This window comes from Rutidosis leptorrhynchoides, chromosome 5 (assembly GCF_046630445.1).
Source record: "Rutidosis leptorrhynchoides isolate AG116_Rl617_1_P2 chromosome 5, CSIRO_AGI_Rlap_v1, whole genome shotgun sequence".
NCBI classification, from domain to species: Eukaryota; Viridiplantae; Streptophyta; class Magnoliopsida; order Asterales; family Asteraceae; genus Rutidosis; species Rutidosis leptorrhynchoides.
In genome coordinates this window covers 254,376,613-254,387,733 of record NC_092337.1, presented here as the reverse complement: position 1 = coordinate 254,387,733, position 11,121 = coordinate 254,376,613, and the positions used below count along the sequence as shown (strand labels likewise).

At 35.1% G+C, this 11,121-nt stretch overlaps 2 protein-coding genes across 2 annotated transcripts; both read left to right on the top strand.

Annotated features, from left to right (window-relative positions):
- Positions 1 to 2,114: 2,114 nt before the first annotated feature.
- Positions 2,115 to 2,996, top strand: LOC139849346 (uncharacterized). The gene is made up of 2 exons (XM_071839006.1): positions 2,115 to 2,609; positions 2,730 to 2,996. The coding sequence occupies exons 1-2, from the start codon at positions 2,115 to 2,117 to the stop codon at positions 2,994 to 2,996; spliced, it is 762 nt and encodes a 253-aa protein (XP_071695107.1).
- Positions 2,997 to 7,121: 4,125 nt separating this feature from the next.
- On the top strand, positions 7,122 to 7,478 carry LOC139849345 (uncharacterized). Its single transcript, XM_071839005.1, has one exon. The coding sequence runs from the start codon at positions 7,122 to 7,124 to the stop codon at positions 7,476 to 7,478; it is 357 nt and encodes a 118-aa protein (XP_071695106.1).
- The last annotated feature ends 3,643 nt before the right edge of the window (positions 7,479 to 11,121 follow it).

Sequence of the window (11,121 nt, the reverse complement as noted above, 5' to 3'; positions counted from 1 at the left end):
ATGGTTTAAGCCTAGATAATCCCTATTGTGGGTTATCCAAGTCCCTTAAACCATAGCTCTGATACCAACTTTTAACGCCATTTAAACGAAAGAAAATTATTATTATTATTTTTTGTTTTAAAAAGGTCTCTGCCCAGGTCAAGGCATTTGCCGCGGCGCGGCTCCTACTGTCGCGGCGCGACATATAAAAGGATTTTATCTCATGCTTATCAGCCTTTCTGTTACCAAAACACGCTTTATGCCGCGGCGCGACACGAATTGTCGCGGCGCGACATAACACTCGAACTGGTACAAACCTGCAACTTAAAACTAAAACCACATTTTACCAATTCATTGACCCAAAATACATCAAATCGCCATAAATCGTATGTAATCTTGATGAAACCAGTTTCTAACATCATTTGACACTACGAACATCCTTTAAGTCAAGAAAACGTGTTTACACATTTCAACTACATCGTTTGGTCCCAAAACTTGACGGAAGCATAAACATCAAATACATAAAACTTGGCATTGATAAGCGGTACCAATAGAGCTAGATTCAAAAAGAGACTTGCATTACCACTTACTCTAATGCCAATGCTCCGCTACCCTCAAATGGGTTCTTTGCCTTCTCGATGACCTTTCGTTCCTAAAAACATAAAACAACACGGGGGTAAGCTTTTACACTTAGTGAGTTATAGGCGAATAATATAGCATAATACATTGGGCAAAATCATCACATTACTTGTCTTTCAACCTAACGGTTGCTTACTTACTTTCTGATCCGACTCTCACTTACCCTAGACATAACTTACTAGGCCGACCCTAGTAATCATGTCTAAGCTAACCATAGGCATACTCTTATGCCTAAGCTACTTAATCACATTTCAATCATACATATGCACATAGACACCCAAAGTTTCTAAGCTAAACCATACCATAGACAAGATTACTATCAATGTAATAATCTTGCCTGAGCTAAACATCAACCATAGATACAATTATTAGGCGAACCTAATAATTCTATCTAAGCTACTAAACTAGTGCACTTAGTCGTTACTCTCTTGCACGGATGCAATCCGAGAACACTAAGCCACTCTTGACCCGCACATTTTACCTCCTATAAGCTCACCTTGATTAAACGTAATTCCTTGGTTACTTGAAGCTCCTTGGCCTTGATTAGCACCTATACATGAGCTATTCTCATCAATATCATAATTCAACAAAATTACAACTTTCACAAGCTTTCTACACATTCATATACTTACACATTGACTTAACCCCCTAATTACTCCAAATTTCATTACTTATAACAATAACAACAATTCATGTATAAACTTTCTTCTTCATAAATTTCAACTAAAACACATAAACATTTCATTGAGACATTTCATCAAACACCTAGTGTGCATAACTTGATTCTAGGCTAAAACATCATCAAATTCACCATATTCATACCATACATTCACAATGCAAGTTCATACATGAACTTACTTCCAAAATCACTAACAAATTCGTTTTCAATCATATAAGTGTGCACAATTTCAACAAACAACAACCTTTAAGCTAGAAATTCATCACAAACACCCAATATTAGTGATACTAAGACATAGAAGTTCATACCTTGTTTCTAAGGATTCAAGAACCCTAATTGTGCACAAAGAAGAGAAATTTGAAGAATTAAAGCTTGCTAGAGTGATTAGAATGCCTTAGATTTCATAAATTTTTAATTGCATGAACACAATTCTTCAATTGATGAATCCTTCTTCCTCTCCTTACTTGTATCGACACACACACACACAACACACACTAGTTTCTGTATTTTTTTTTGCAATCTTAAATAAAAATTCTGCATTTTTTTCTTCTTTTATTAAATCAACTTTGCTAAAATTGCACTTTCTACCCTCCCCACCAAAACTATAATGAGGGAGGTCCTTAATTCTAACTTTTCATCTCTAGTCCCTTCCAACTTAACTAACAAACATTAACTATTAACCATTTATTTAAATTAAATCATACCATCCAAATACTTAATAATTAAATTATATAAAATAATACCTTAATTAATTTGGGATGTTACAAAGCGGGTGCACACTTACCGTTTGGCTAATCGTGATTTTTGGGATGTGGTGATGCCTAATGATGCTAGTTGGAGTTGGCGGAAAATGCTTAATATTAGAGACATTATTCATATACATGTTGTTCATAAGATTAGTAATGGGACTACCACTAATGCTTGGTTTGATCGTTGGCACCCTCACTGTACTATTGTAGAAATTGTTTCTCGTCGGAACATTGTTCGTGAAGGGTACAATTTAAATGAGAAGGTGTGTGATGTAATGCATGGTTCTGATTTGACATGGCCGAGTACGTGGTATACGGAATTTAATTCTATCCAAGATGTTGCGCCTCCCATTCTTACGGATCAATCTGATATAGTTCAATGGCGAGATTGTAGTTGTAATTGGATAGATTTTTCAGTTAGTGTGGTATGGGATACAATTCGTCCCCATGCTCCTACGATCCCGTGGTGTAGCGTGATTTGGTATAGCCAATGCATTCCCCAACACGCGTTTATTGTTTGGCTTCTTATGGGAGAACGGTTGAAAACCCAGGATAAATTAAAGGTATGGGAATGAAATTTACAATTGAATGTGAATTTGACGAGTGCCTTGTGTAAGTCTCAACCTGACTCGCATGATCATTTATTTTTTGATTGCCCCGTTTCGAAACAATTATGCGAGAAGTTCACGCATGTGGTTGCGGTTGCAAACTGGAGTAGCGATTGGAAAAATCTTCGGGAAATTCTAATCCCTTATGCGAACCGCAATGTTGCTCGTGGTGTTGTTGCTAAACTCGTTTTTGGTGCCTTGGTTTACTACGTGTGGCAGGAAAGAAACAACCGGTTATATGGCCAAAAGGCTCGTTCGGTGGACCAGCTCCATGAAGTTATCTTCTCAACAGTTCGAATGAAGTTATTGTCTATCAAGTTTCGGAATTCTGCCTTTGTTTGAGTAATGAAGGAGTGTTGGAAAGTGAGATAACATAATCTTGTTTTGGTAGTGGGGTCTAGATTTTGCATAATTTATGTTTAGTCTAGTTGGTTTGCTGTTTGGTTGTAAGGCGCGCTTACAACATTGAACTCTCATTGTACTCATTCTTTTATTATTTTTTAATAATATTTACCGGGGTAACCCTTTACCCAAAAAAATAATCACATGTGATTGAAAAAAAAATTTCAAAAATTTTTACTTTTAGAAAAAAAATTTCCGAATAATTTTTTTTATTATTTTTTGTTTTAAAATTGAGCATGTAAAATCCAATCGCATGTGATTGTAAAATCCAATCACATGTGATTCTGCATGTCAAATCTAATTACATGTGATTGAAAAAAAGATTCCAAATTTTGTTTTTCAATATATTTTTTTTTTTGCAATCACATGTGATTGAATCTGACATGTAAAATCACATGTGATTAAGTTTAACAATCACATGTGATTGACATGTAGAATTACATGTGATTTAATGCATCTCAGATCCAATGACATGTGAATAAAAAAAATTGAAAAAAAAATTGAAAAAAAAATTTCGATAAAAAAATTTCGATTTTTTTTTCAATCACATTTGATTATCGCGCCAAATGTCGTACTTTAATTGCTCCCTTAGATTTTAATTTAAAAGTTGAATTCATTTGAATATTCCTCTATATAACATTCACAAATTAATTGAATTGAAGTAATTTTTTTATCCTGATCTTTTTCTTTCAATTTACTAGGTCACATCGTACATAATTTTTTATAAATGCTTATATTTATACGGAGCTTCTTATTTCTCAAAAAGAAATAATTATGTAAAAACATTTAATCAATCATTATCCACCTTCAATGTAATCCTAGTATGTAATTTACTTGAGTAAAATTGTTAAGTAATGGTTTATCCCATGATTTGCACGCATAAAAACAAAATTTCTATACGGAAAAAATGTTCAGAACACATAAAAAAGGTGTTACAAGCATTTTTTTAATAATTACCCGTTCAACGTGTTCTGTCAAAACAATATATAAATTACATATTAGACCGTCTAGCGTTTTGCGTAAGCCCTGAAGGCAGCTTTCTATGCTTAAACCCTTAAGTAAGCACGTGAGCAGCACACATGCCACATCACTATTTAGCATAAAGTCGGTTACGTAAATCTCGCATAAATCAATCAATAGCAGCATAACACGTGTCTTCGAATATCACGGAGTATTCTAGCCTATAAATAGGTCACATGGGTCATCATTTTACAGATAACTGGACTTATGACAAAGAACACACTTTCTCTCTCACATAGTACTTTCTCACTCTAGAACATATACACTTAGAGGCATAGCGCTAGATGGACCAACTCACACTTTGGCTCCACGAGATTGATAAAGTTACCCTACGGCATTCTGGCCGTGAACCGGTCTGCAGGAATCCGTCCCAAGGAAAAACATCAATCGGCAATCTACCTCATCACACTAGGTAGTTCTAGTTTTGTACGGATACTTTAAAGCCGCTAGCTAGAAATGAGTATCAATATATGGCGCCATCCGGTTTAATGAACCACATCAGCGAGTTAAATGAAGAAAACAAAGGATGAGAGATAATCCCAGTGAAACAAATATGATATATAGGTGGGGAGCCGGACAACGCAGGAAGGCCGAAGTTTTAGAAGAATGAAAAAATCAGTTAATAATATTTCCATTAATATTCAATATAAACCATCAGACGCTTCATTTGTTATTGAAGAATGAATATCAAATTGTTTTGTGGGAGGAATTTACACGGATATAGGAGCAGGAGCAGACATTATGTATGAGTATTGCTTTGTGCAATTTCCTGAACGATTGAAAAGAATGATAAAAAATCTTTGGTACCATTAGCAAGTTTTATGTGTGAACCTTCTTGTTCAGAAGGAAGTTATAACTTTAGAAATTATTTTGGGAAAAACACCGTTATAAGAGATTTGCAAACATAGAGTTTTAGTTTTAAAGGCAAGCTCACGATACAATGTCGTACTTGGTCTGCCAACAATGATGAAGTTTGGAGCTATAATATCAACGATGCACGGGATGATGAAGTTCCTACACCTGCAAGAATAGCAACTTATATGCAATAAAAAGAAGACCAATCGAGTGTGCGCAAGTTAATCATACGATAATCAAACCTATAATACATGAAGATGGATAAGTGTCGCCAAATCCTTCATTTCCAAAGCAAAAAATATAATTGGAAACACGTTAACAAAGGAAATTAAGAAAAACTTTGCAGTATTTTGGTACCAAATGTAGAAGTATTTGCATGGAAAATATCTGATATGACTGGTGTATCAAGAGAGGTAGCTGAGCATAAGTTAAATATTAATCCAAACATACCTCCCGTGTGTCAAAAGAGAAGAGGTATGGCCCCAAAATGAAGCAAGAAGAAGTTCAGAAACTAGTAGAAGCAGACATTCTAAGAGAAGTGAAATATCAGACTTGGGTGGCAAATCCAGTGATGGTAAAAAAAAAGCCAAACATTTCGTGGAGAATGTGTGTAGATTTCATAGATAACAATAAAGCTTGTCCAAAGAATAATTATCCTTTACCTGAGATAGATTGGAAAGTAGTGTCTTTAGCTGGGTTTCGTTATAAATATTTTTTAGATGCGTACAACATTAAATTCTAATGGTAGCTAAAGATGAGGATAAAACAGTTTTTCATAAGATGGAAGGGATGTTTTCTACACAAAAATGCCTTTTAGATGGAGCCACGTATTAACGAGTCATAGACATGATGCTTAGAGATCAAATTGGTAGAAATGTTGAAGCATATATATATATATATATATGATACATTATCAAAAGCAATACACAAGAGTCCATGATTAATGACATTTTAGAAACGTTCAGCTTGTTACAGAAGATTAATATGAAGTTAAATCCAAAGAAATGTACTTTTAGAGTAGAAGAAGGGAAATTTTTAGGACATATGATCACAAACAGAGGGATAAAAGAAAATTCCAAGAAAACTCAGGAAATTGAAGAAATAGTATCACCAAAGATAAAAAAGGAAGTTCAAAGTTTAAATGGAAGATTGGCGACACTAAAAAGATTTTTGTCAAAAGCAGTAGAAAGGTCTTTACCATTTATGAAGGTGTTGAAGAGTTGTTTAAATAAAAAGATTTTAAATGGATGACAGGGGCCGAAGATGCTTTTTAAAAAGTAAAAAAGTTGCTAAAAGAACTCCCAACGTTAACAGCAGCAATGGTAGGAGAAACGTTTATTTTTTAGATGGCAGAGTCCGCAGAAGCGATAAGTTCTGTATTAATTGCAGAATGCAATAGTACATAAATGCCAATCTACTTTGTAAGTAAGATTTTTCAGCAGAGTGAAGCCAATTATCCTTCAATCGAAAAATTGGTATATGCTGTGGTCCATACAGCTAGGCTTCTAAGACGGTATTTTTAGGGACATCTAATACTTGTATATACAGATCAACCAATCAAGCAAATCTTAAAACGTCCAGAATCATTAGGACGGCTAGCAAAATGGGCAGTAGAGTTGAGAGAATATGAAATCAATTTTGCACAAAGAATTGTTGTCAAGGGACAAATATATTGAAAAATTTTCTTTTGGAAACAAGTGAAATATTTGAAATTTTGAAAAATTTAAAGAACGTGTGAAGAATGATCAGGCGTGGGAGTTACACACTGATGGTGCGTCTAGCGTAGAAGGAATAGGAGCCGCTTTGGTTTTGAAAAATTCAGATGGAGAAGAGCATGCTTATGCATTAAAATTTATTTTTTATGCATCAAATATTGAGGCAGAGTAAGATGCACTCTTGTCCGGTCTGCGCATAGATGTGGAGATAGGAATAAGAAACATACGAGCATATGTTGATTCACAAATTATGGCAAAACAAGTAAACGGAGCATTCGGAGCAAAAGATGCATCTATGAAAAAGTATTTAAGTCTTGTAGAAATGACATCAAAGCAATTTGAAAGTCTGGAGGTTATACAAAGAAACAAAAATAAAAAGGCAGATGTGTTGAGTAATTTGGCCACATTAAATTTTGAACATTTGGGCAAGAAAGTGTTAGTAGATGAGTTACATGTGAAGTCAATAGATTAGAGAATGATAGTGGAGAGGGTTGAAGAAGATGAACCGTGTTGGATGACCCCGTACATCAAGTATTTGCAAGAAAGAACGCGGCCAACAGGTCAAAAGAAAGCAAAAAGGGTGAAGATAAATGCACCTATGTATGTATTGGAGAGCAGAGTACTGTATAGAAAGTCATTTCTTGGGCCAAATTTGAGATTTTTAGGCCCAAAACAAGCAACAAATGTCATTCAAGAAATGCATGAAGGATCATGCGCACAACATTCAGGATACAGAACAACTGTAGCGAAAATCATGTGGCACGGTTATTACTGGAAATCAATGTATAGAGATACAGCTCAGAGGATTAGAATAAGTGAAATATGTCAATGACATTCATCTGTACACAATCTTCTGAAATATGATCTTATTCTAATTTCATCAGCTTGGCCATTTTGTAGGACCATTTCCAAGAGGAGAAGGGAGAACTAAATTTTTAGTCGTGGCAAATGAATTTTTAAAAAAGTGGGCTAAAGCAAAGCCATTAGTAATTATTACGGGAAGTAACATCAAGAAATTCGTATGGAATGACATCGTATGCACATATGGCTTACCCAATGAAATTTTCAGTGATAATGGAAAGTAGTTTGATGAAAACCTTTTAAGAGTTGGTGTGAGGAATTGGACATAAGGCAAACTGTTACATCAGTAGCTCATCTATTGGAAAATGCACAAGTAGAGGTGCCAATAAGGAAATCATTGATGGAATTAAAGCAAGATTTGGCTTAAGTCAAACCATATGGGTTGGAGATTTGGCAAATGTATTGTGGGCACATCGAACAACATAAAATAAAAGAACTAGGGAGACACCATTTAGTTTGGTGTATGGTGCAGAAACAGTTGATGTGGCCAAAACAGACGGTTTATTTTGTAGCGGTGTCGTTAGGTCGCCAGCCGTCTATCGAGGTTAGTTAGAGGGAATCTGGGGTTTTATTTATTTATAATTAGCTGGGGTTCCTAGCTATAAATCACCTACTTGCCTCTTTCTTATAACGAGTAAGTGATAAGTTTAACCTGGATTCGTATTTTTGTAAGTTTGCCGATAACGTGGTATTAAAGTATATCTAATAGATAACCCTTAACACAAGTAGGGTAAATTAAGATATGTAGATATATAAATATAGGGAATAAATTAAAGTAAAGATATGCAATATCCAGAGCTGAGGGTAATTTGTAGACAAAGTCTCACTTCCTAAGATAAACACTAGACGTCAAGCAATCCGAAGTAACCCTTTACGACTTGTCACTAATGATCTAGGCATTAAAGATTCTGGCCAATACAAGTATACTCACTCCCAACGTTAATCTTTGTAGATTTAAATGACCTTTTTGGATGATATCCTAGGCTCATGAACAAAGTAGTATACTCAAGAAAGGTGTTGACTTTTTTTAATCTTAGTTCGTATAACTTCCATCCAAATCTTCCACTTAATACTTTAGCTACGCCTCAACATTTAAGAGATGTGAAATCTTCGATATTCTAAGGGACTACTAATTGGATAATAAATCTCTCCTTTCCGATCAATTACTCAACCCCAGATCATCTTACAACATTTAAAAGATCTTGCTTTTGACTCGAATCTTGCTTTTAGATAGACCAACATTCACTATTTACTATAGCATCTATCCTAATCACAACCTTTAATCAGGAAGCTTTTTTTGACAGAGATGTTACAATCTATACGTAGGTACTAACTCTTGTGGTAACGTTAAGCAAATATAACTACTTACCCTGTATTCTAGGATTAATCAGGCCCTAACACCAGGTTATAGTCACGTGTGTAATTGGAAAGGGTGGTATGTAAATTAGACTTCTAAACCCGACAAGGTTTTAGCATAACATTAGCACAAGTTTTAGATAAATATAAACATGTATAACGATTATAACATATAGACCAAAGCATAAGATAAAAGCAATTTAAAGATAATCAAACATATCATTTAAATTAAGGAAGACGTTCAACGTATACAGACAAGGTTCTGACTATTACAAACATGAAATTTTCTAGAACACTCATAGTACAATCTTTAACGTTCACCTCCGGGTACCGAATTTCTCGCACGGATGTGAGAAGTCTTTGAAAGTATCTAGCTTTCTAGTAAGAGAAAGCTAGAGAGAGAAAATTTTTCTATTAAGAGAGAAAATTGAGAAGTGTGTTGAAATGGACAACAAGTAGGCCTATTTATACTAATAGACTCATGAGCAGGCAGTGTGTACATTGTGGTAAAGCCGTGTGCCTTGGCCGTGTACAGCAGCCGTGTGCCTACTTTGCCCAGGCACACTAGCTGTGTGACTGGCATATTGGCAAGCCATGTAACTAGTTGGCCAGCCGTGTGAACCTGGTCGCATGACTTCATTCCTTGGCCGTTTTTGCTGATTTCCGGGATCGTACCTTGGATTTTGGAGTCGTAACTTGTATTTCATCGTTTTTGCTCTAGATTCATTGTTTTAAGCCCGTTTTTCTTCGATTCTTCTGGAATAATCCTCGTAATCACTTGATCTATCAAATAAAGAAAATAAACGCTTAATTTGGCGATAAAGTTTATAACTTTAATGTTTTAGGACCAGATATCAGTGGTAAAAACGTGACTTCTTAGTCGATTTCAGCAGTCATCCCATCACAAATAAGTGTACCAGCACAACGAATTTTGACATTCAATATCGAGGAAAATTCCCCTATTCTGCCGATATTTATTAAAAGAGCGAAGTATCATGGCAGCCATACATCAAGTAGATAAAAAGAAGAAAATGGCAAAATATTATAATAAATGAGTAAGACATGTTAACTTAAGGGAGTTTTGGTCCTACGAAATAATGAAGCAAGTCGACAAGAGAAAGTTAGAAAAGTAGGACCACGATGGGAAGGACCATACAGAATTTCAAAGGTTAACGAGAATGGTTCATACACATTTCCAGTACTTACTGGTGAAGAATTACTAAGAGTATTAATGATACGCATATCCGCATGACCATGCGGATTACACATCTAAAGCCTCGAACCGCACAATAAATGTCATATAAACGTATGGCACGGGTATAGTCTCGCTCTATGCGCCTATACCATTAAATGTAAGTTTCGTATACTTGCGTAAGGATCTAGTACATTCTAGAAGAATGTACGGTATAATCAATTCGGATCCTTTTCCTTAAATAGCGAAAGTTAGTTGGGAAGAGATCGCATTTAATTAGGGAAAGGATTCTATCAAAACCCTAATTCGTGAGCCTATAAATACATAGCTTATAAACCCTAAGAAGACATTCGTTTACTCATACATAACAACATCATACATATCTTCATCGTACGAACAAAGCTTCATACGTTCTTAAAGACTTTCAGGTATGTCTTGAACTATAAAACCTTCATGTCTTTGGGCCACTCAACCTCGTATGCTAGGTTATTGGTGGACTCTCAAATCGGCCACCCTGTCGGAATGGAAACGATACCGGTGTGGGTTATCCACGACTAAGTGTCAGATGTCCGAATGTTATTAGTCCTTAAACCCTATTATGTACTCAAGCGTAAGATCACCTTGACCTCGTGAAAATATGCTTGATCATTTGGCGCCATCCTGTATTATACATAAAATGTTTTTTGTTTATACTAATCGGTCAATTTTAGGTTATTCATCTAATTAAGATCAATGGCGGGCAACAAAGGTTCAAAGCCGAATTTTCCGGCATTTACAGGTCAACGAACGCCTGCACAAACATCAAAACAGGCATCTACTGTAATGACCCAAAGTTTTCCATGTTTATTTATATTAATTAAATTTGATAATTACATGATTAAGTGTTTCCAACATGTTAAGCAATCAAACTTGTTAAGACAAACTTGTTAAGACGTGATTAATTGAAATAGGTTTCATATAGACAATTGACCACCCAAGTTGACCGGTGATTCACGAACGTTAAAACTTGTAAAAACTATATGATGACATATATATGATTATATATATAGTTAACATGATATTATGA

Coding starts and splice junctions, on each gene's coding strand:
- LOC139849345 (XM_071839005.1), top strand. CDS start 7,122: ATGATAGTGGAGAGGGTTGAAGAAGATGAACCGTGTTGGATGACCCCG.
- LOC139849346 (XM_071839006.1), top strand. CDS start 2,115: ATGCCTAATGATGCTAGTTGGAGTTGGCGGAAAATGCTTAATATTAGA. Junction 2,610..2,729: donor AAACCCAGGATAAATTAAAG/GTATGGGAATGA, acceptor TTATGCGAGAAG/TTCACGCATGTGGTTGCGGT.